This window comes from Lethenteron reissneri, chromosome 32 (genome assembly GCF_015708825.2).
Source record: "Lethenteron reissneri isolate LAM-NWPU_2019-01 chromosome 32, ASM1570882v1, whole genome shotgun sequence".
Taxonomy (NCBI): Eukaryota; Metazoa; Chordata; class Hyperoartia; order Petromyzontiformes; family Petromyzontidae; genus Lethenteron; species Lethenteron reissneri.
In genome coordinates this window covers 11,957,869-11,981,469 of record NC_083810.1, presented here as the reverse complement: position 1 = coordinate 11,981,469, position 23,601 = coordinate 11,957,869, and the positions used below count along the sequence as shown (strand labels likewise).

Below are 23,601 nucleotides of genomic sequence, written 5' to 3'. Positions count from 1 at the left end.
TTCTAGCCCGCCCCACCCTCCCAATCCAACTGCCTCATTTAGATAAGCTCCTCCCCCCTCCCCTTAACCAGTATTTAAGATCTTGCCTCTTGGATTTCTCTTCACTTGCTACAGTAAATTTGGCTGACGGTCCCACCTGAAGACGGGGACTTGTGTTGCTTCCGAAACGTCGTGATTTAATTTAGTTATTTTCATTTATTATGATTTTTTATTATTTTACCTACATGACTTTACCGAAAAAACCTAAGAGTGTGAAGTATGCCCCTAACATATGAAAAGCACAACTGCGCTTTGGGTAATGCACATTTCGCGATCAACTCCTGCATACATTGATCTTTATTGTTCAAATAAGCAGAAGAAACATCAAAATAAAGCAACACTTTATTTCAAACGTAATTATACAAGATCCAAAGGGCAGCAAATGTGCTGAAGAGTGAAATAAGAGTAATTTCTACAGCATGCTTATGAACCAACGGTAATCACAATAACTTTAAGAGGGAATTTTTCGAATTTGTCAATTTTCCAAATGCAACTCTCATTAAAATTTGGATTTAGCTTCAAACAGCACACATCAACTCCAACACTAATACAGTAACACTAGCACTCATTAAGGCAGTGCGGCTATATATGATTAGAGTCATCAAGTGTAAAGAATTTATTGGTAAGACAGCTAAACCTGAAAAAACAAACGAAAACAGTTTTTTCGTAAATGAAGTATTTTCAACTTTCAATACATACAGAACAGGTGCCAAAAGGCAACACAACTACATAGAATTTAAGTGGCTAATGACTAGTTCGTTATGAATGACAAACCAATCTGCATGAACAAACTTCAAATCTTTTAACGTGTTTGTTAACATGCTCTCTGCAGTGCTTAAATCACCACCGAGAATCATCCACTGCGCGGCGAGTTTGAATCTGTAAAACAAAACAGGGAAATATAAAAATGTTTACATGTCAGGATTCATGACTATTAATAATTTAAGGTAATGTACATATAATTAGCATTTAGAATAAACAAAAATACACAACTCTTCATTTATCTCACACATAATTGTGCATTTATTTGAATGTAAATGTTATCACATCTTCAAAACATCTATAGATTTGAAATAAAATCGATAGGAGGTTCAATACCTGGCTCTTTCACTGCCTGCGCATCTCCAGCAAGCTCTCCCTCACCCTGTCCGGCTGTCAAGAGTGCATCAGCAATATCATTCTGCTTCTCCTCCTCTTCTATTTTCTTTCTTAGCTCCTCCTATGTCACAAAGAGCAGATTGAACTTCACATGAGGAAATTAATGTAAACAGGGCATTAAGCATTAAATTATTCAAAGAATACTGATTCTTAAGATCCACGCAGAAAATAGTGTAAGTGCCAATGTATTATTCCTGCTAATGGAATGAGACGAGTCAGAAAATACAAAACGTTACCTCGAATCAACAAATCATGAAATTGCAAAGGGAGTGAATCATTACATGCCTACTTCAGTTAGTTTCGATAAACTAGTAAAGAATGTACCTCGCAGAGAATGGTAAGTTTGGGAGGAATGTCTTCAATCTGCACAAAGTCATCTTCATCAGATTTCTGACTGAGGCTGCCTGAGCTTGAGGCCGACCCCTGCTGCTGCAAAGTGAACACAGGAAAAAAACCATGAACCTATTCGTTAAAATGCAACCCAAATAATGAACGCATTATTCTATAAATACGTACATAGGTTGTGTGCCAGGGTGTCTGACATGCATGTATAACTTCATTAATGAGAAGGGCTTAATTAGCAATAAGGTGCTCCATTGTAGCATTCTATTGCCATCATCCTGTCACTCCTGCAGATTTAAATGCAACAACAGCGTTCCTTGACCAATTTTAAAGCAACGACTCGTTCATGCACATAGCCCAGAATAAACATCCTAGGTAGGTATACACAAAATCTTTGGCTTAAAAAAAAATATCTAATGTATTTTTTAAATAATTCTGGTGAATATTATCAACTGTAAGCAGTTTTATGTGGGGAAACACACCGGGATGTTGACCAAAATGGGGGATTCGGTGTCTTGGCTGCTGTGTTCAGACAAATGCTGGGAGCCATCCTCTTGTCCAGTTGCATCAGCGGTGGTGGTGTCATGATGACCAGTGTTTTCTCTGCCGCTTCCAAAATCACCTGGTTGGTCATCAAAGTGCGAAGGTTCACTTGCCACTGGTAAGGTGCAATCCACCGGGTCTGAAAAAACATGTTTATGTAATAGACTTTAACATTTGAAAATGTCCACAAAGAAATGTCAAAGTGGTACATGGGCCAAATAACTTTGAAAGCATTCAACTTACCAACGATGATAATTTGTGCTCTGAATTGAGCTTTAGGAGAAGAAACACGAGAAGCTTTGGCTTGACTTCCTTCAGTTATGGGCTCAATCTGCAAATGTAAATATTATTGGATTCAATGATTCACGTTAAGTTGTACTATATAAATATCCCAAAGAAAAGAAGCCGAAACAAATCTCATGTTTAGCACTCCACGTGAAAATAAACGATGAATTTGCTTACGATGCCATTTTGTACGTGATGTGTTCTTTTGGAAATTCCATAGTCATTCCCCATGCATTTATCAACATTGCATTGGGAGGCACCGCTTCACACACCTGTTCTGGTTCATCATCTGCAACTCCACCAGATGCTTGCAGGGAAGTGGGAACGTCTAGTCTTGCTGTGTCAAATTCGTGTTCGTCCTCCACCTCCTCATCCTCCCCGCTCCCATAGTTAGTCAGGGGTAGTGTCTCTGCTTGTGACAAACCTTAAGCAGATAATCAGAATAGTTATAAAATACATTTTTAAGATGCTACTTATATTTAGTAGAGTTCATCTTCTTGGTTTTTTGAGTAAAGTCACGTAGAAGGGAAGTAATAAAATAATAAAAATAAAACAATAAAATAATTCTCACGACGTTTCGGCTACAACGCAAGCAGCCATCTTCAGGTGAAAAATGAGACACTGCCAAGCTAGGAGCTTATATATAAGCTGAGTTGGAGGTGGAAGAAGAGCGCCTTAACAAAAGAATGTGCATATCAAGAGAAATTTAGCATATTCATGGGAAATGCGTAGGAGGTGGGCGGGAGGGGTTTCAAAGTCATATTATGCCCATGCATTATGAATGGGCATAATATGACTTTGAGGCGCTCTTCTTCCACCTCCAACTCAGCTTATATATAAGCTCCTAGCTTGGCAGTGTCTCATTTTTCACCTGAAGACGGCTGCTTGCGTTGTAGCCGAAACGTCGTGAGAATTATTTTATTATGTTTTATTTTTATTATTTTATTACTTCCCTTCTACGTGACTTTACCGAAAAAAACCAAGAAGATGAATCCCTGCAGTCACGAAAGCTTTAAATCGAAATTTAGTAGAGTTGATAAGCTATCTTAAAATGGTTATATTGTGGTAACAAAAATAATATCTTACTGTAAAAGGTATGCCTGGGTGGGGCATCTTCATTTTCCCCTTCATCTTCATCATCCTTACATGAGAGTTGGCATTCCATAGCCAAGTCATCATCTCTAGATTTCCCCAGGTCTTCTTCTTCAGTTGCATCGATAGTCATCACCGAACGAGCAGCATCTTTATTCTACATAGAAAACCAAGGACAGGACATTTTTCTTAACTTTCAAGCTCAATTTAAATCACACATATAATGCAAGACATGTACAACCAAATGCCTAAGAATGAATTACCGTTTGCTCATCCTTAGTGGCAGGTCCTTCAGAATTGGATCCATTGCTATATTCCTTATGCTCTCCACTAGTTTCTGGTCCCTGTTAAGCAAAGAAAAAGCATTTTTATTACAGCACATTTATCTTTAACAAAAATTCAAGTATACTATCAAAGTAAGATATGGCCTATTATAACATGTCATAATGATGACGTCACCCGGCTGCTGCTCTATTTAAGACTGGGAGCAACAGGAGAGCTTTACCATTCTTGCCCGATGAAGCAGATTGTAATTACCAGCGAAACGTCGTACTCAAATTTTAAAATGCTGTTGATTCTCTCTTCAACACACCGGTGGGCTAAAGAAGTTAATTATTTTTACTATTTGGCCGTGTCGGGTGGTGGAGGGTTACGACACATTTATAGATAACGCGATCCGACCCAAAAACCTATATTATGAACATGTAATTGGTCGATTATAATGAATGTAACATGTAATATGTACATCTGTAGACCTTATTATGCAACTCTTTCCGAGGATATTTACCGTGCTACCTCTAGAGTAGCTGGCTGGTTGCGAGTTGTAAAAGCATGTTTCGCAAACTGAAGGATGTGAGTTACATCGGCGGGTGCCGATTCAGTGGTTCATATCTCCAGGGTTAATCAAATAAGTACCACTTTCGGGAACATAAACAGTGGTTGTACAATGAATATACATTACCACATAGTAATATTTTCACCACGTGCCCAGGGCTATTAACAAGAGATCAACGCTACCTGAACCACCAACTCATTAGAATGGAGTAACATTTTCCTCCAATATAGCAAAAAACAAATCGCGAAATATCACAAGATGTGCTTTTTGCAAACATGGCAAACCTGCTTGCAGGCCCCATGTGAGACCTCCCAGCGTGGTGGAGGGTTGGCCCGCCTGCGCTGTTGCAGGCAGTTTGCCGATGGCATACCCCCCACCCTGCTGCTGCTATCCAGGTCTTCCATGAGTCGGAAAAAGGACAACTCATTGAAGAGGATCTCCGAGATCTCAACGAGAAGGTCTTCGCCGCAGTCTTTGAGACGACGCCCATGGAACTTATTCAAAGATTCCTAGAGATCAAACACATAATTAAGAATATGTAGAGGCAGGGTGTAAACTTAGTATTTTTTTAACCAAATGAAAATGCTATCTTCAGCCGTTTGGTTTACCTGCAGCACAGACCCAAGCTGTTTGTGAAAGAAGCGCACAAACTCTTTGCTCTCATCTTTCTGTTGTGTTAGGCTCAGTACCATGCGGCGAATGTAGGTTAGAAGTTGGGGTGAGCAAATATCATCCATATGCTCCTGGTGGTAATGACTAATTCAAAAGTTAGTAAATTATCATGACAAATTCATATCCACATTTAAACCATGTTTAACACAATGTTAGTGATGCTAAACGTTGGTCATCCATAAATTTAAACACAGCAGTGTATTATATAAAGCAACAAATAGATATACCACACTTCAATTGTGACCACACAAAACACCACGATACCTTAAGATATGGAATAACTTCAGTCATTATGTTTTTTATCTGCCTGTCCACTTGCTGGGTGTCGACACGGGGACACGGGACATCCGACTCACTGTCACTCTCATCCCGTGCAGAGCCATTATCCATGTGCCCTGTGCCGAATGTGGAGCAGACAAAGGTGAAACACAATTATAGGGATGTTTTATGTTGCTTAACATAAATATGCTGTAGCCTTGCAGTGTTTTAGTCATGATTGAGCGCATGCAAGCTGAGAATGGTTAAATGTCTAAAAATAGATGTTGGCGAAGGGGTTGAGGAACAGCAGAGTGAGATGTTAACATGACAGCTCTACCTTTAGAGTTACCCACAGCCCCTTCCTCCAAGCTGTTGGTCTGATCAACCTCAGACTTCTCTTTCAAGTGCTTCAACTCTTTCATTTTGGCCAATGCCTTTTCTATATGGATCACTGTGCTGCCTACAGAGCAGAAAGATTATGACACAGCCCACACCACACAGGACATACATTTGGCATGTTAAGACTTGATTGTAAAAGCAGTGAGACAAATCAGGGGCAAAGAAATAAAGCAAAAAAAGAGCATACCATTGCCATTCCAACATTAAGAGGCATACCTCATAAAACATGTGCTATGATGCAAAAACAAGTAGAAATCGTTGTCAGCAGAGGGCTTTTACTTTGCTTACCTAGTTCATCGTTTGCAAAAGGATCTGGGCATGAAGAATTTGTACTCGTGTTTTCATTCAATTCTACCCTTTCTGGCTTCAGTGTTGTCATTCCACTGTATGAGTGCCTTTTAGCTTGAGCACCACCCACTTGTTCCTGTAAGTGCCCAATTACAGCATGTGTTAAAGCAGTGAAGCTTATCACGTGAACTTACCATTGCAATTTACACAAATATTACACGATAAAAATTTACAAGCGTTTTCATTGTAATTTTATTCATTGTCATTTTATTTCAGGCAAAACAAGAGTGCCCGATTATATGTACATCCATTTGGTCAAAAGATGCCGACCTCATCATCGCTGGTGGCCAAGCTGTCGCTGGGCGTGAGCTCCGAGTTAGAGGCTCTCCACACTGGCCCTCGCTTCTCCTTTGCACCCTGCTCTGTCAAATGTCGTGTCACAGTATCCTGTTGAAGATATTGACCAAACAATAAAGAATCTTTCAAAATGTCATTTAATAAAAATGTACAAAACCAAACCCCCCACATGTGAACACGTGATTTTTTAAAAATGTAATTAAACATTTAGTTAAAATTCACCATTCCTGTTACTACCTTTAATCTAATACGATTCTAAGCCCACACCTCCCATTAGCGCAGTTGGGCTACACACGGTGTGAAATAAGTTCAACATACATGCTACCTACTGGTATGAGGAAAGTGTGGTGGATAGTTACCTGGAGTAAATAGAGAGCTCGTTGACGAAGGTAGTCAGAGTTAAGCATCTGAAGTTCGTGGAAAAGTTCTATGAGGAAGTGTGGACGATTTTCATTTTGAGAGATGAGCGTTGCTACCTCTGAATATATTGTGTCACGCAAGGCTTCAAACATGGAGAACTCACTGCCAGGTTCTGCATAACAAAAAAATTGCAATCATTTATGTTACTATTTGCAATTTTAGACAATGGCATGTTGATGGTTTCAATGCTCAGAGTAAAAATATCCTTAACAGGATGTTCTGTGTTGTGGTTAAGTCTTACCAGAAGAGACATCATCCTGCTGTTGTTTGCAGGAAGATGCAGCTAATGAACCCCCCTGCATTGTGGCATCATCCACTTGTTCTGTTTGCAGTTGGTCGCTGTTGCCATGAGCAGCAACTGCTGTGCCACTGGCGATGGAAACATCAGCACTCTTGCCTGAAAAACATGTCGTACAAAAACCCCATTGCATTTCTGTTCATCGCAATAAAACGTAGTTTAATATAAATCTATTAAGATGACCACCCTAGCATGTGGTATAGGTGCAACAGTGCTTATTAGGTAAGTGCAATTGTTATTCACATATACCTTTCACAATCGGGATTTTCCTCTTCCTGCCCCTGCCAACAGGTGTCTTGTCTCTGGAGGCCAGGCTGGCCTGGGCTTTTGATTTTTGAGAGCGAAATGTCTTTGTAATAGTGCTAGGATCTCGAGGGTCAAGCAAGCTACTCATACTTCCCATGGACATTTCATCTGAGGGTCTTCCACCTCTCTCCTGCCAAGAAAAAAAAAAGTTGAAATGTCATTTAGACATGTTTGTTACTCTGAGATAAGAGTGTTTAGAGGCTTGTTTACTGTATACTCAAAGTTTTATTAGCATTTTATTTAATCATTTTTAGAATTCAGTTCAGGCATATTTAAAAATCTTACCATATTCTGTTTGGAGATTTTCTTTTGTTTATCCAATGTATCATTCGCTGAGGCACGTCCGTCAACATCTCCTGGAGTATCCAATTCATCTGTAGACTTGTTCGGATTTCTAGACGCCTTGCCATGTTCTCTGTTTACAAACAAAAAAGCATGTTTCAAGCTTAAATACCAGCGTTATGGTGTTTTAAAATGGATGAATCCTTGAAAATTCACAGCAAACCTCGATCAAATGATATAAGTGTAGTTAATATAAGAACTCGTAAGTGAAACATTAAATATTTATAGGCCCTTCAACCTAAAAAGATTAATGTTACCCCCGATTAAGTGTAATGTAATATATATTTATATCATAAGGTAATACTGTACCTTGTGTCCTTTTTGCTCACTGCTGTGCTCTCAAATAGCTGTGGAAAAGGAAGGTACTCTGACCGCAGGGAGAGGTCAAGCTCATTCCCATTATTTGGCATGTTAGGTCGGCCAAATCCAAATGCTGCTGCTGTTGGGATGTTCATGGCTAGAGGATAGACTGGCTGCATGTTAAATCCTGTAAAAAAATACATAAGTGAGATTAAAGACCGGCTTTTATATGTACATATACTTCTTTAAAATAAAAATAAACCTAAGTCACAAATAACATAAAGGATGCACATAAGTAAACTTCTGTTTGTAAAATTGAGCATTAGGTTAAATACTGTCTAGGTTACCCTTCTCTCACCCAGTTACTTACTGGGCACAGCAGCGTGATAGTTGGAGAAGCTATTGCTATGAAGGCCAGTGCTTTGAGGGCAGCCAAAGGATGCAAGGGGGGCGTCTCGGCGAGGACTTGTGGCAGAGGGAACCTCAGAGGCGGCCCGCTGCTCTCCTCTTAGTCCCGGCTGCTGTTGCATCGTTTCATTCAACATTGTCTGCAGCCTGCAATATGTCCATAAAAGTAATAAATCGTGACATGTGAACTTGTTATAAATTAACTCCAATCTAGTGGACCGTGCATGACATAATTCAATAATACCTTTGCACGTTGCTTTGCTGGGCAGCCAGCTGTGAATAGCACGTTGTGAGCTGCTGCATAATGAAGTGGACCTGAGGATTTCCCACAGTCTGCGGCAGTGTGCTGTACTGGCCTGTCAGAGCACTTTGCAGCAGGTAGGAGAGAGTCTGTTTTTGAAACAACAAAAAGGTCAGTGAACAAGTATTTTACTGCATTCAATAAACCAAGCAATATAAACAGAGCACAAAATAGATGACAATGCATGGTTCTGTGGTTTAACAACCAGGAATTAGACTACTCACTAACAATCCTTTTTATGACAATTTGCATAAAATTGTAATGTACAACTTTGCCGCATTAGTCCAATATAGCTTGTTACGCCAAGATAAAATACAGGAGGCAATCACATTTTGCATTTAACAACACTTAATGCAACTCTTCGATAAACAAGCCATAACATTACTTTAACTGACATACTATGTTGCTTTCCCAGTGCTTGTTGATAGGCCTTACAAAAATGTCCACTTGTTTTTGACTATTACTTCCCCTGTTTGTGTTTGCAACTTTTTCTCAAAGTTTCAAACCTGTTGGTCCTGGAGAAGAGTCTGACACATGGATGTGCTGAACTCAAGCTGGCTGCGCAACATGTCCATCTGGCCTTGCCACTGCTGTTTCTCCTCATTGAAAGACAACTCAGACGCCCATTGGCTGTTCTCCTGCCGCTGGTGGCTCATGTTCTCCTGCCGTCGAGTCTGGGAACTCGGGCTAATTCCATCCGAGCTTATGTTCCGCAGGCTCCTCTCCCATCTGATAAGAAAATATAAAGGCAACGTCAGTCATACTTAGAATATGACGTTATCTATTCATGTTTTATATAATTCAGACAATGGGTTTACACACTCAAGAATATACATGCCACAGTAAAATTGAAAATATATATTGAAAAAACCTTTATATAAACTAGTAGTTATGAATGAGTTATGTAGGCTTTAAAATGTAAATACCTCCGACGGCACTCGCTATGCTGTGACAACTCATGAAGTGGACTGAGGCCGGAGTCTGCAGCAAACACATCCAGCGGTTTCTCATCTGGTGCCACCTCCTCATCATCCTCTTCATCTCCATCAACTTTACAGAACTTGGAATTCTGAAGCTCTTCTTCAGCGGCAGCATCATCATCGTCATCATCGTCATCATCGTCGTCATCGTTGTCTTCATCGTCATCATCAATTGTGTACTGTGTAGAGCCTCCCCATGTCGCCATTGTCCTGCCAATTACAAGACAATCTTAGAACATCTGCAGCAAGAGATGTAGTTTAATGAGTATAACCAATACGGCTGCATGTTTATTGTAAATGTTTGCCATTGATCGGAAAAAATTGCGACAAGTGAAATTTCAATCATAAGCTGAAAGATGACAACAGTATACCTCTCAGTACGACTGAGTCTGTAGGAAGCTTGCGTATCAGAACATTCTGATGCGATAGGTTCTGAGCTCGCCTCATCTTTTTCCTGCTGATCACTTTGTTGCATCGTCATCATAGATTCCAACTGCTTCCGGCGCTGTCTCAGCTCTTCCCGCAGAATCTGGTGTCTGCGGATCTCTGACCAAAGCTGTGGACACAGGTATGTTTATCATTTTGAAAAGTATATTGTCAATTATTGGCTTTCTTTGGGTCTTTCGGTAAATTTACGTAGATAGCAGAATAAAATAAATATGAAAATAAATTGAAAAGATATATAATAAAATAATAACTATATATATTTTCTATAATAATAAATGATTAAAATACTAGTTTTATTCACTTCATTTTCATTCTTATTATTTTATTGTTATATCTGTGTGACTTTAGCAAAAGACCCAAAGAATATATTCTTTGTCAGTTGAGAAAACATTTATTTCGACAATGCAATTTTTGTTTTACCTGCGTGTCAACTGGTGACCTCGATGATGAAAGAGAGTTTTTGTCACGAGGTCGGGCGCCACTCTCTAAGCAGATTGCTGGAGTGGAGGATGCTCCCGGTACTGCACTTGGTAGCTGATTCACAACGCCACCAACCGAGTCCTGGGAAAATTAACCCGTAAAAACAAAGTTTTTCACTATAAATCCTTTAATTGCGTGCTCAATGGGCCACATCCCAGCCCACATTGGTCTTTGAAACGGGCGGCTAGAGTCCTCTCGTCCTCTGGCTTGAGATGGCTGCAACCTATGGGTCATATGATTGTCTGCCAGCATTAAGCAATTGGTAATTAAATATTTTAAAAAAATTTCCCTAAACAGTGTAAAATTTTTGAAAAAATTTTTCACGAAAATTAATTGTCACGCACAACGAGTCTGTGTGCAAAATGTCAACTCGATTGGATCACGGGAAGTGGGTTAAGAAACGACCGAAAAATTTGCACGGTCATAAGCAAGCAAGCACGCAAGCAAGTGAACTTAATATAAAGGATTTAATACGTATAACCCGTAAAAACAAAGTTTTTCACTATAAATCCTTTATATGCGTGGCAGCGAACTTAATATAAAGGATTTAAAAATATATTCGCCTGTGGAGGACGCGGGGATCGATCCCGCGACCTTTGGCATGGGAAGCGAGGGCGTTACCAACTGCACTACTCCGCCACGGCCTGTGGAGGGGTTACGCTCTGGGCTCTTATACTGTGACGTTCAGCCAAAGCGATGAATGAGTTCTATTTGAATATATGTAAAATAATTTTTTTTTGCCTAAAAAGTGTAAAATTTTGGGAATTTTTTTTCACGAACATTAATTGTCTGGCACAACGAGTCTGTGTGGAAAATGTCAGCTCGATTGGATCACGGGAAATTAAAAAACGACTGAAAGGTTTGCACGGTCGTAAGCAAGCAAGCACGCAAGCAAGCAAGCACGCAAGCAAGCAAGCGAACTTAATATAAAGGATTTAAAAAGACTGTGATACCCCTCAACATTAATATTTGTATGGATACATGTTTAAACTAATTTTAGAAACAATTGCAACACTTTCTAACTTTAAAGCAATATCATTATGGGGAAATGTCAGAGTAACATTTTTAAGAGCGACAATCCAGCTACATATATGATGCTTTCAGACTTAAGATTTATAAAGTGCATACACTATGGTAATAGGCTTAATCTAATGTAAAGCTATGACAGGCATTGTAACCTAATTATACCTTCAGTTTCATTACCTGTAAGTCGGGGCATTTGTTTCCAAGCTCCTCAAGCTGATCTTGAATATCCAAAAGCCTTTGTCGATCTTTCTGCAGCTGTCTGAGTTCCAGCTGTTGTTGCTCCAACCGGAATTTATAATACTGCTCACTACGATATATGCGAGACATGCATTAATATTTAGCAGTGCATGTAATTTGTAATTGCCTTTATAGACATCATTACATGATAAATTAAGACATCTCCTTGGCAGTTTTGTCATTGCTGGTTTCATTTAAATTTAAGCAGCAATATGTTAAGATCAGACACAAAGTTGAGTTACTCATTCAACAACATGAAGCAGACATACAAAACATTGCTTTCTTACCTAGGATTCACACCGGGGTTTCTTGTTTGGGTAGTAGGATTGGCTCTGGTGTTGTTGGGTGTCTCATTGTGAGCAGGATCGCCAATAGATAGACTTTCCATCTCTTCGGACATTTCTATTGCTTCGGGATGTTCCTAATCATACCAAACATTGAGAACGTCAGACTTATAGGTAAATGACTAAAGACTAGCTTTTGAACGTACAAACAAACCTTATAAAATACTCAATTGCATTACCTGGAATGTAGCAATTATTGTACGCAGAGTCTTGAGTCTCTCCTGCGAAGCATCAAAATTGTGCGCTCTTTCCAAGATCTCCGTTTCCTGACTCTCAGCAAGGCTGCTACGCTGGCTTTCATGATGACGACGATGTTCGTCCTCATCACTGACCCGATCCTCTTCATTTTCATCAATACTACCATTTTGACTCTGTACACTATCAGCATCCAGGTAATCCGTCTCTTCAATATCCTCCACCTCCTCTGGATTATCTGTATCAGCTACTTCATCACGGTCCTTGTCTTCATCATACGCAGAGGCTATAAAACATGTTAATAATCAGTTAACACATTACCTGCTTTGCGATGTTTCATGAATATCAATTGTCAAATAAATTAGATAAATATGAACCATTTTTAAATCCTTTATATTAAGTTCGCTTGCTTGCTTAGGACCGTGCAAATCTTTCAGTCGTTTTTTAACCCACTTCCCGTGATCCAATCGAGCTGACATTTTCCACACAGACTCGTTGTGCGTGACAATTAATGTTCGTGAAATTTTTTTTCCAAGATTTTACACTTTTTAGGACAAAAATATTATATTTAATTACCAATTGCTTAATGGTGCAATGCAATCATCTGACCCATAGGTGGCAGCCATCTCAAGCCAGAGGACGAGAGGACTCTAGCCGCCACGCATATAAAGGATTTATAGTGAAAAACTTTGTTTTTACTGGTTATACTTATTTACAATTCAAGACAAAATGTAAGATTTGTAACCTTGTGTGGAGACAGAGGGGCGTATGTTGTTCCCCTGCATAGAGAGCTGTGCTTGACTTGCTTGATTGTTGGCTCTCTGACTCGGTTGAGGTCTTGACATATTGTTGGCTACGGTCTGCTGTGTGATGTCCTGCCCCAGCCTCCTATACCAGAAAAAACACTGTTAATACATTTTCCGCTAGTTTCGAATTCAAATGTTTATTTTTTAGACACATTACTTACCGAAGGTTGTGAGTAATCTCTTGTCCTTTCTCTGAATCAAGCAAGAAGGCCTTTTCAGTATTTTCTTCCTCCTCCTCTTCATCTCTCAACTCATTTATACTCTCCGTTAGGCTGTCTGAGGCCTGTTGATAATAGCTCACCAGTTCCCGCAGTTGGTTTAAACGCTTGCGAACTTCCTTTAGTTGCCTATGGTGAATTTTAAATGTACAAACAATGGATATTGCTACCGTCAATAAATGTGAAGTGAACATCGTATTTTTGTTTAAAAAAACCCACACACATGTATCTTGTCTGAAGACGTTAAACGCATCACAGTAATATATATTTGTATTCAATATGCGATGTAATTGTTTCTGAAGGTGCTATAATCCACCTCAAAATTGTAATGTTAAAAGCCATTTTTTTAGGAGTCAGGTAGTGGAAAGTAATGCTGTAACAATTCCTGCAATTGGATTTAATAAGATCAATGCATTAAAACTTTACACAAACTGCAAATATCTAATACATTTTCACATTTGAAATATTATATAACCTGCATAATAATAGTAATAACAATAAAAAAACGTACTGCATTTTTGCACTGTGATCGAAGTTTTCATCGTTGCTGCCTTCGTTGTCCGAGGCTGTAGAAGTCAGAGGATTGAAAGATGCGGCTGAAGCGTTGAACGAAGCTGCCGGCGCCCTGTTCGTATGGTGTGTCGCACCGAAGGTGGAGCATGAGGTAAGCCGAGTGAGAGCAGGCTGCCGCACCGTTCCGCCGACTGGAGCACTGATTTGCCTCGGCAGTGCAGGGTGAGAAGAGCGATGTGACACAGTGTTTCTTGCTCCTCCGAGTGAACCTGGAAGACAAGATGTTGTCAAATTCTATTTTACATATTAAATACCTATGTAAGGATTAATACATCACTGTGTAAGCAGCATTGAATAATATAAAATATCGATATATGACATAGTAGAAAAAATACTTGTGTAGCAAGTACAAACATTTATTTAGAAATTCCAAAAGAGATCCAATAAAAACCTACAAAGTCTTTGGATTACATGGTGCAATGCAAACCACTTAAAACCACTTAGGCCCATATATCACATTAATTACAAAAAAACATGTGTTTTCTAGTCCAAGTAGTAGCAATAATTATGAATACATAATTATTGCTACTACTTATGCCCTTGCATGTCTTACTGTTGTTGAGCTCCTGGTCCTGAAGTGAGCGTAGCTCCTGCATCAGCCGGTCCATCTGCAGCTTCTTGTCCTGCAACTCCTGCAGTTTGTCAGTGAGCTCGGCCCGCTCGACTGATAGCTGCTGAGACTCTGCAGTATCCCGGCGTGCCTGGCTCACCTCCTGCGCCAACGACAGCGTGTCCGGCCCACTTGAGGCCACCGTGCGGCGGTTGTTCGGGCAGGCTTGTGATGATTGCTGCTTTGAAATGTTTTAATATAATTGAAGTTAATAAGGCACAACCAAAAAAACCAAATACATCTTACTTTGTAACCACGTACTTAGGCTGTGTCACACGCTGTTCCGACTTTTAAAGTAACTTTCTGTAGCACAATCACTGCATGCTCTAGAGGTGTCACTGGAGTGATCCAAACAACTTATACAAAATATATGCTGTTTAGTCTTGTATTAAAAAAGTACAGCAGTCACACTGCAATTACGTTACAACACCATCCACAACACCGCTCAGGTAAGTTACTCCAAAAAGAACCTCTCAAACTCATACCAGTCTGGGAAACAGCCTGTGTATACAGACACAAAATATAAACTATCTTTAAAAAAAAATAAACAGGATTACCAACACACGCAGTTCTGTCAGATTACAAGATAACTGAAGATGATATTGAGAGTTTGATAAAACAAATACTGTAATACAGTTAATAGGGTTTTCCCCCTTTTTTCTGGCAACAAAACTGACACCTTTTGCAAGAAATCATGCTTACATTAACCACAATACTTGCAGTCAAATGCAAAAAAACAATACTATGATAATTTATGCATTGTCTTTGAAACTGATTGGTCCACACTAAAGACAGCTTTCTTTAGAGCCTAGTCTCATATGGTGTTCGACAATACTTGCAGTCAAATGCAATTTGACTGCAAGTATTGTGGTTAATGTAAGCATGATTCCTTGCAAAAGGTGTCAGTTTTGTTGCCAGAAAAAATGGAAAAAACCCTATTAGTATATTTTGGTACTGGCAAAGGAGGTCCCATGATGTAGCTGCTCACCCCAAGCTCTCATTACTCTGGTAGTGCATTGTCTTTGAACTGTGCGCCTTTGGCGTCATCTGGTCGAACACCATATGAGATTAGGCTCTAAAGAAAGCTGTCTCTGGTGTGGACCAATCAGTTTCAAAGACAATGCATAAATTATCAGAGTATTGTTTTTTGTTTGCATTTGACTGCAAGTATTGTGGTTAATGTAAGCATGATTTCTTGCAAAAGGTGTCAGTTTTGTTGCCAGAAAAAAGTGGAAAAACCCTATTAGTATATTTTGGTACTGGCAAACGAGGTCCCATGATGTAATACAGTTGTTTTAATTCAGTCCAAATACCTTTGTGCCTGGCTGGCAGTTGTTAAACTTCTGCATCAACTCTGACAGCTCATCATGCAGCTCAGAGGTCAAGCTTGTGCCAGACATGCTGCCAGTTGCTTCTGTGACAACTGAAATCAAAGCCAAAGTAAGAAAACATTAACACTGACATCTGTTTCCAATTTATGCTGTACATAACGTTTAGAGATTATGAACAGGCTACAATCGAATTGAACTTACATGAGTCATCCATGCCAGTCAATGCCTGCTCGGCTCTGTGCTGTATTGCTAGCAGTGTGGCCTGCCGTCCCTCCAGCAGTTTCAGCTGCTCCTGTTGCTGCAACATTTTAGTTAGTAAATCACGTTGTTTCTGGAGGCTTTCCAGTTCCTCCTTCAACTCTTGCTCTCCACTTGTCTGAGAGGCCAAAACATAGCAGAGAGCATTCATTCCAACATTTTAACAGACACTATTAAAATAGAAATGAGGTTAAAGTGTTTGAAGAGACTGCAGCTGTTTTGTCTATAAAATGGTATGACAGGCAAGTGTATATTCTGCAAAACTGTTAAACTAATAATCATGAAGCCCTTATACAAACTATACACTTTTTTTGTTAAATTCAGTCAAGAAAGGTGAGAAAATATAATTGCATGACAAGTGTTGATAATTTTTTACCTCATGTTCAGTGCTACGGCCCACTCCATTGACTGAAGGCTCCCGAGACCAGCTTTTCCCCGGTGCACCCTGTGCCCTCACAGGCTTCAGTGGTGTAACTGTAGTGTCTGACATCTGCTCATCGGACACTGTTGCACCAAGCTTGTCCTCAATACGTGGGCGACGTCTTGTTGACTGAGACGTTCCCTTAAAACAGCAAATGTATTACCAAATCAAAAGACAAATTCCATCGACACATTTAGTAAACTTTTATTATAACCAAAGCATGCTTTGTCAGAATAGGTAACAAGAATGTATTTTTGTAAACTCCAAGTACACAGATGGGTCACATAGTAAAGTACGCTGCCATGGCTACGCCGACCCCCACTGAGCTCAAGAGATTTACATTCTGCAATCTATGGTGAACAAAGGAAACTAACAACTCAATACATCTCTATGCACTTTATATCAAACAATATTATTGGTGATGCAATCGAATAAAAAAAATAACCTTTCTTACCGTAGATTCTGAACGTTCTGAGCGTTCAGATGCCAAGGACTGGACATCGACATTTAAAGATGCGCTACCTCCGAGTGAGAATGACTCCGCAGCAAAGTCTCCATTTGATTCTTCTCCATCATTCTGCAAGAGCAGCGTGAATATTAACTTATTTTCCTCTTTTATTCCAATTCTGATGTTAGTTGTATATTTAACCTAGCCTTTCAGATGTATTGTTACCCTGTAAACTAGGTTGTTATATAAGACTTATAAAAAATGAAACAATGATTTAGATGTTGATCCGCTTACCAGCATTCTTCGGAGCAATCTCATGTAGGATTTTTCCTGCTCCTTTAAGTGAGAAATCAAGCGTGTCAAGCGATCCACTTTAGCCGAACGCTCGTTTTTCTCTAACAGATCATCCCGCACGGATGTGGCCTTCTTAATGTTGTCTCGAATCTGCATCAGTGAGCTCACCAGCTGGCTACTTTCTGGCATCACACCTGCTCCTTCTTCGAGCTGTACAAACTCAGAAAGTGGAACACGGCCTGTGCTGGACGTGGTACTGCGGCTTATTGCACCGGCGGATATAGAGCGGCTGGTGGTGGTGGTGGAGTGCAAAGGCTCGAAGGGTCCCAAAAGGGAAGGCTCGGATGAAGTGGAGCAAGCCTCTCGGCCACCACGGCTGCCCCCACCCACCGACGTGGTGCTCACTTGCTGCTGCAAGAATCGGAAGGGTTTGCGGCTCTCTGTCGGCTGACGCTGGTTGTTTGCAGCTGTAGCCCGGCCTTGAGAATCACTGCCAATGCTTCGCTGAAAGATCGATTGGAAATTGCATAATACAATAATCACATTTCATAATTATAATTAGTCACCCAATGCAGTTTTTTTTAATTAACATTTAATAGTACTTGTACATTTTAGCAGCATAAAGCCCTACTAGAAAAATTCCAAATGTTTTCTGCAAGTCATATCTATGGAACAGAATACATACAATAATTTTATACAGAACAAAATGTTTGGTGCAACTCAAAACAATGGCCTGCTTTTATATATTCAAAGATTAAAATATCAATGTAATATTAGTGTCATGTCAAGGTAATTCAGAATAATGCATATGCACCTACAGGAAACATGTTATTTTACTAATCAATCACAGGCTAGGACAAAATGCCTTCGATTTTTGTTCAACTAAACAAGCATATAGGAGAGCTATTGAAATGAACAAGTGAACTGCGAACCTCATCAACATCACTGAAGTTTATGCGCTGCTTTAAATTCTCCATTTCCATACGTTCGCTGAGGGGGGTGTGTGGGGTAAATTTAGTGCGGGGATAGGTATGAGGAGTCTTGGTTCTCCTGCGCTCCCCATCTGAGCCACCAGGTGAGCGCCCGTTCACAGTGCAGTCTTGCTCCCTCTCACTCTCCCGGTCCCTTGACTTTTCTTTCGATGAGCCACTAGAAGACCTCTTATTCTTCTCCAAAGACCGATTTGCTTGTTTAGATCTGGAAAACCAGTCCTATGAAAGAGACCGATTTGATTGCTTAGATTTAGTGTGCCAGCCCTTTGAAAGGATGTCAAATTAACCCAAATAGGATTTAGCTCATGACACATTATCCATCAATGCACAGCCTTTTAAACTATCTTTCATTTTCGCAGTCATGGTGTCAAAACTCATTTTTTCTGGTGAAATTAAAGGACAAGACATCAATTTTCATCACTTTATGTTCAAAAGTACACAATGTTCTCGAGAATATATATATAAATGTTGCCCAAGTGCAATCAGCGTCTTTGGTACACATCTCTTTGTGCTGAATTTCCATGGTAACAGTAAATACTCATTACATCTCAAATATTTTTTGCCATAAATGCTCATTTGATATAAAACAAAGGAACTACATATTTAACTATCAAGCAGAATACATAAAACAAATCCGAATCGAAAGTGTGAGATATTTAGCGACAAACACCTTTTTGATTTCAAACTAAATCTTTAATAACTATTTTAAAATGCCTTTAATTTAATCTTATGGATTCCCTATTGTATGCCATTATTGTTGATAGTGCATTACAAACCCAGTTGTTAAGTCTGTCCTCCAGGCTCCCAGCACCAGCTGCCCAGCCCAGCATGTCGGGTTCACCTGTATCATCATCATCATCGTCGTCAAAAGGAGGTAGTCCTCCAGAAGCCATTATGCCAAGCACCTGAGCATCAAAACAAAAGGGCATGTTAGTTATGTAAGCATTACCAACTAAATTATATTCAGTGTGTATAATTAGTTTGGCAGCAGAGTCAAGTGAGTCCGAGGGACGTCTGAGGATGTTAACGCCTACAATTTGAGAGTCAAGCTGTGATAATCTTTGTGCTGTTAAATTGACTATAAAATTGGATACTGTACTGTCTTTGTGCAAGTCAAATTGGAAAATATTTTATGAGTGAAACACACAGCTACCATTGGCGTAAAAGTGTATTTATGATAATACAAATTAGTAACTAAAATAAAATTCCAAAATGTCTTTCAGTCCTAATATCTGGAACCTGTAGTTCCACAAAAAAGCCATTTATAATACTTTAAATGCCCAATGAGAATATGCATCTCTTTCAAAGACGACCTGTTTTAAAAAGTAAGTAAGACTAAAATCACATACAACTACAATTTAGAAGAGTACAGCTATGGAAAAAGTATTAAAAATCCAACCGAAAATTAAGTTTTATAAAGCTATCCAACAATCGTGTTTCTGCGAAAAAAATACCTTTCAGGTAAAATTAAATTCATTTCTATTTCATGAAAGCCATCGCACTGCGCCATAAACACAATTCGTACGTATCATGTCACTGTAGGGTAAGTATATTCTGAGGTGAGAACTTTACTTTCACTGATCTCTCCAGGGCAAATGTGGGGCCGGCAACTTTGCAAGTCAAAAGCGTCCTATAGGATGTTGAAACAGAGGGCGTGCGGCATGTACGCAAAGCGTCTTTAGAAGCTCATGCCGTTGCCATGGCAAGTACTGCCTTATCCCAAACACGTCCCAACAGCAAGAGCCAAAGTGAACACCGAAATATATGACCTAGATTCGGGATCTAAAAGTCGTGGGGTGACCCTTGTTTTGCAAGAGTTCGACGTATTTTGAACCAAGAGGGGGAGAAGAAAAAAACATTTACGAGAGAGAAAAAAATGTAAATGAAGCCGCAATTTGAATTAACAAAGGAACGCCACCAAAGTTGCATACAACGAGCGGCGTATTTAGCGGCTATAAGCGTTCCCGTTCAGGTTTTATTTATAAATCCGAACAAAAGTTAAACAAAACTGAGGCCACACATCACTTGACAAGCACGGACACAGCGATGTAGTGATGAACTATTGAAGCAATCACGATCACAAAGAATCTGCTCTGATTTCACCACAACCCGCTTCTCCAATTACAGTGGCGCCAAACATTATTACCGTGTACAATTATGCACTGTCGGAGCGAACTAAACTAAATAACACATTTAATTAACAAACTTAAATCTGTTGTGACATGTGGCGTGCACAAGTATGCACAATGCGGTACTATACTGAGGCGAACAAAGGTAAAAGTGGTTTAAGTACATTTAGCCACGATGACAGTCAAATGACACGTTTTACAATAACTTTGAAATAAAAGGAATGTTGTACAATATTAATAAAAAAATAAACATTTATAAAATTCAAAGCAATTAAGTTATACAATGCAGCACTGCTATAACAATGTAGCCCTTAAGCGTGACATGCATTGCATTAATCTACGCCCATCCAAATAGGGTTGTCTTACACAACTTGAACAATGCTGTCGATAGTTTAATGAAATAACATTTATAATTACGTTGACATGTGCAAGTGTAAAATGACAACAGGAGCAGCATTAACTCGCCCCTTGCATTAGCAACTCTCAAAGTTAAGCAACGAAGAAACGCAAATTGACACAAATGCAACTACGAAATCAACATCACCTCAACGCAGCAATATCGGACAATGACTGTGCTAATAATCACCTTTTAAAACTCACGTTAATTTGAATCGTTAACTAAATATAGCGACGAGAAGTAAAACACAAAGTAGCTGGACTGGGCAAACTAGGCCCGGGTGACACGTTTTTTAAAAAGACGGTCGCACACATTCTCACAATGCTTACCCACCGAATGCACGACGGGCTCCAAAAGTCTACGAGATATAATTCAACCTTCTTTTTATCGCACCGATAAAAATAAACTAAGTTTGACAACGAAGACGAGCTTCCTCCTCACAACAAAGAGGTCGCGGCTTCAGCTCTCGGTTACCAACACCAAGCACGCGGCCGCCATATTGTTCGTAGCGCGCATTGAGACATTGTTTACATGGTAACCAGCTATAAACCTCACAATTCGCACACTTATAAAACTATTCACCCATCTCAATAAGAAGGTGAAATTCGCATTTTTCTCAGGGTCGGCGACGGGCGAATGAAATTCTGGGTTTCGAGAAGATAATCTTTGTTTAAAGTGCGCACTATTTCTCGGGGTCGGAGTGACACAAACGACCGGGAGTGAGCGAGAGGGCCCTCGTGGCGGGAGTTTTGCCACCAAAAGTTGTTGGTTTGAGGTTGGAACGGGGGCCAGCTGGTGGTTTATTTAAATTGCTTAACATGAATAGATTGGCGGTTAAAAAAAAAATCCACGGCAGCATTTGTAAGGAATTGTATTTTTTTTTGACAAAAATTACATGCTGTAAATACAGCATCTATTTTGTGTTCATTAAAGGGTTGACAACGGGAGTTTTGCCACCAAAAAGTTGTTGGGTCGAGATTGGAATGGGGGCCAGCTGGTGGTTTATTTAATTTGCTTAACATGAATAGATTGGCGGTTAAAAACAAAAATCCACGGCAGCATTTGTAAGGAATTGTATTTTTTTTGACAAAAATTACATGCTGTAAATACAGCATCTATTTTGTGTTCATTAAAGGTTTGACAACGGGAGGTTTGCCACCAAAAAGTTGTTGGGTCAAAGTGGAATGGGGGCCAGCTTGTGGTTTATTTAAATTGCTTAACATGAATAGATTGGCGGTTAAAACAAAAATCCACGGCAGCATTTTTAAGGAATTGTATTTTTTTAGACAAAAATTACATGCTGTAAATACGGCATCTTTTTTGTGTTCATTAAAGGCTGATGCAATCAATGGGATTTCAGTGCTGATTCACTTGTCAAAAGTTTCCTAACATTAAATGATTAACACGAAAACTGTATACGCCACACATGAATGCCATGTTTAAAACAAAGAGACTTGCCATTATACAAAAAATATACGGCAGCATTTCTGAGGGATTATTGTATGTGAACAAAAAAACTTTCTGGAAATCCACAACCGAATGTGTGTCATTTAAATGAACGGGATTTCAGTTTTGCATTATTTTACCAAAATCGTCAACATTCGAGGGTTTGCAGTTATTCACAATGCAGTGAATGAACTTTACTCTTTGGTTCTTTCAGTAAAGTCACGTAGGTGAAAAAAAAATGAAAATACCTAATTTTTTTAAATAATACAAATGAAAATAACTACATATTTTCATTTTTATTTATTTGTATTCTTTTTATTTTCCCCTACGTTACTTTACCGAAAGACCCAAAGAGTATTCATCCTTGCAGTCACGAAAACTTCAAATTTAGAATGAATGAACTTTATTCATAAGGCAAAAGTCACTTTCACAAGGGAAACCGAAATTGGGAACTATGGTGCAACATTCACTTTGTATAGTAGGTAGACCACCTCATGCTTCATCACAGCATTAATAATTATAGGTTCTCGCAAGCTGCACTTGTTCCAACAATAACACATTCGTCAATAGTGCTACCTTAAACAAAAAACTCAGTAAGGGGCCATCCATTTAGTACGGACGCATAGAGGGGGGGGGTGAAGTCTCAATAATAATGTGTCTACATTGGCCTTCAAATGAGTTAGATAGTCCGGCTGTGGACGATCTGTTTGCTTAAACATGTTAATATTATTAATCCTTTATCGTTTCTGCGTGGATTAAATATCGGCCGTTCTATAGGATTTGCAGGTGGGGTGTAAAAAGTCCGCGTGCGTACAGGGAGGGGGTGAGGGGTCAAGTGGTGACAGATTTTTGCTGCCTACTAAATGTATGGCCCCTAAAAGGCCACGTCTTGGGCAAATTGCCCTTCTTCGGGCAATGTTACACAAGTACGTCTTTATTGTCAAAGTAGTTTTGTTGAAAGCAGCATTATTGACGAAGGTCTTCGGTTTTTTTGTTGTGCTTGTGTACCATAATCATGAAGTAACTCGCTCCAACAGTCTGTTAAAGGCTGTGTATAAATATGCATGGAGGTTATAATTGAGCAATCAGGGCATGTTTACTTCAGGGGCATTATTCATCATTGTCACCTGTACGCACATACCTTTTTTTACGAATGTAGGACCAAGTAGTTCACCTTTTTCCCTTACGTGCTTTACAAGCACTTGATGATTAAGTCACCCCGCCTCTTCATTATTGCCTTCAATCATAACTTCACAGCCCTTTTGTGAGTCCACTGCTAAATGCGGGCCTCCCAATGCCTGTGAGGTGCATAGAGGCTCTTGGACC

At 39.5% G+C, this 23,601-nt stretch overlaps 1 protein-coding gene across 5 annotated transcripts; it reads right to left on the bottom strand.

Annotated features, from left to right (window-relative positions):
• Positions 1-368: 368 nt before the first annotated feature.
• On the bottom strand, positions 369-21,510 carry PCM1 (pericentriolar material 1). 5 transcript variants are annotated; one of them, XM_061564009.1, is made up of 40 exons: positions 21,163-21,509; positions 19,080-19,208; positions 18,244-18,522; positions 17,312-17,815; positions 17,024-17,146; positions 16,525-16,710; positions 16,092-16,266; positions 15,873-15,982; positions 14,503-14,740; positions 13,888-14,158; positions 13,320-13,505; positions 13,098-13,240; positions 12,337-12,638; positions 12,101-12,234; positions 11,754-11,883; positions 10,491-10,631; positions 9,995-10,179; positions 9,570-9,833; positions 9,150-9,372; positions 8,587-8,732; positions 8,305-8,489; positions 7,944-8,121; positions 7,578-7,707; positions 7,236-7,422; positions 6,930-7,085; positions 6,628-6,800; positions 6,242-6,358; positions 5,912-6,047; positions 5,562-5,684; positions 5,231-5,361; positions 4,903-5,037; positions 4,579-4,803; positions 3,723-3,803; positions 3,454-3,616; positions 2,640-2,791; positions 2,326-2,413; positions 2,022-2,221; positions 1,522-1,623; positions 1,138-1,258; positions 369-918 (listed from the first exon to the last, which is right to left on the bottom strand). In XM_061564009.1, exons 2-40 carry the CDS (start codon positions 19,194-19,196, stop codon positions 893-895), a joined length of 6,666 nt encoding a protein of 2,221 aa, XP_061419993.1. In that variant the 5' UTR covers positions 19,197-19,208; positions 21,163-21,509; the 3' UTR covers positions 369-892. The 5 variants fall into 5 exon arrangements, with proteins under 5 accessions (XP_061419993.1, XP_061419991.1, XP_061419990.1 ...); XM_061564007.1 differs by having other exon boundaries at positions 1,522-1,626; positions 21,159-21,508; XM_061564006.1 differs by having other exon boundaries at positions 1,522-1,626; positions 21,163-21,508.
• Positions 21,511-23,601: the final 2,091 nt, after the last annotated feature.

Coding starts and splice junctions, on each gene's coding strand:
- PCM1 (XM_061564007.1), bottom strand. CDS start 19,196: ATGGCTTCTGGAGGACTACCTCCTTTTGACGACGATGATGATGATGAT. Junction 12,235..12,336: donor CAATAATTGCTACATTCCAG/GTAATGCAATTG, acceptor TGGTATGATTAG/GAACATCCCGAAGCAATAGA. Junction 3,804..4,578: donor CACATGGGGCCTGCAAGCAG/GTTTGCCATGTT, acceptor TTTGCTTAACAG/GGACCAGAAACTAGTGGAGA.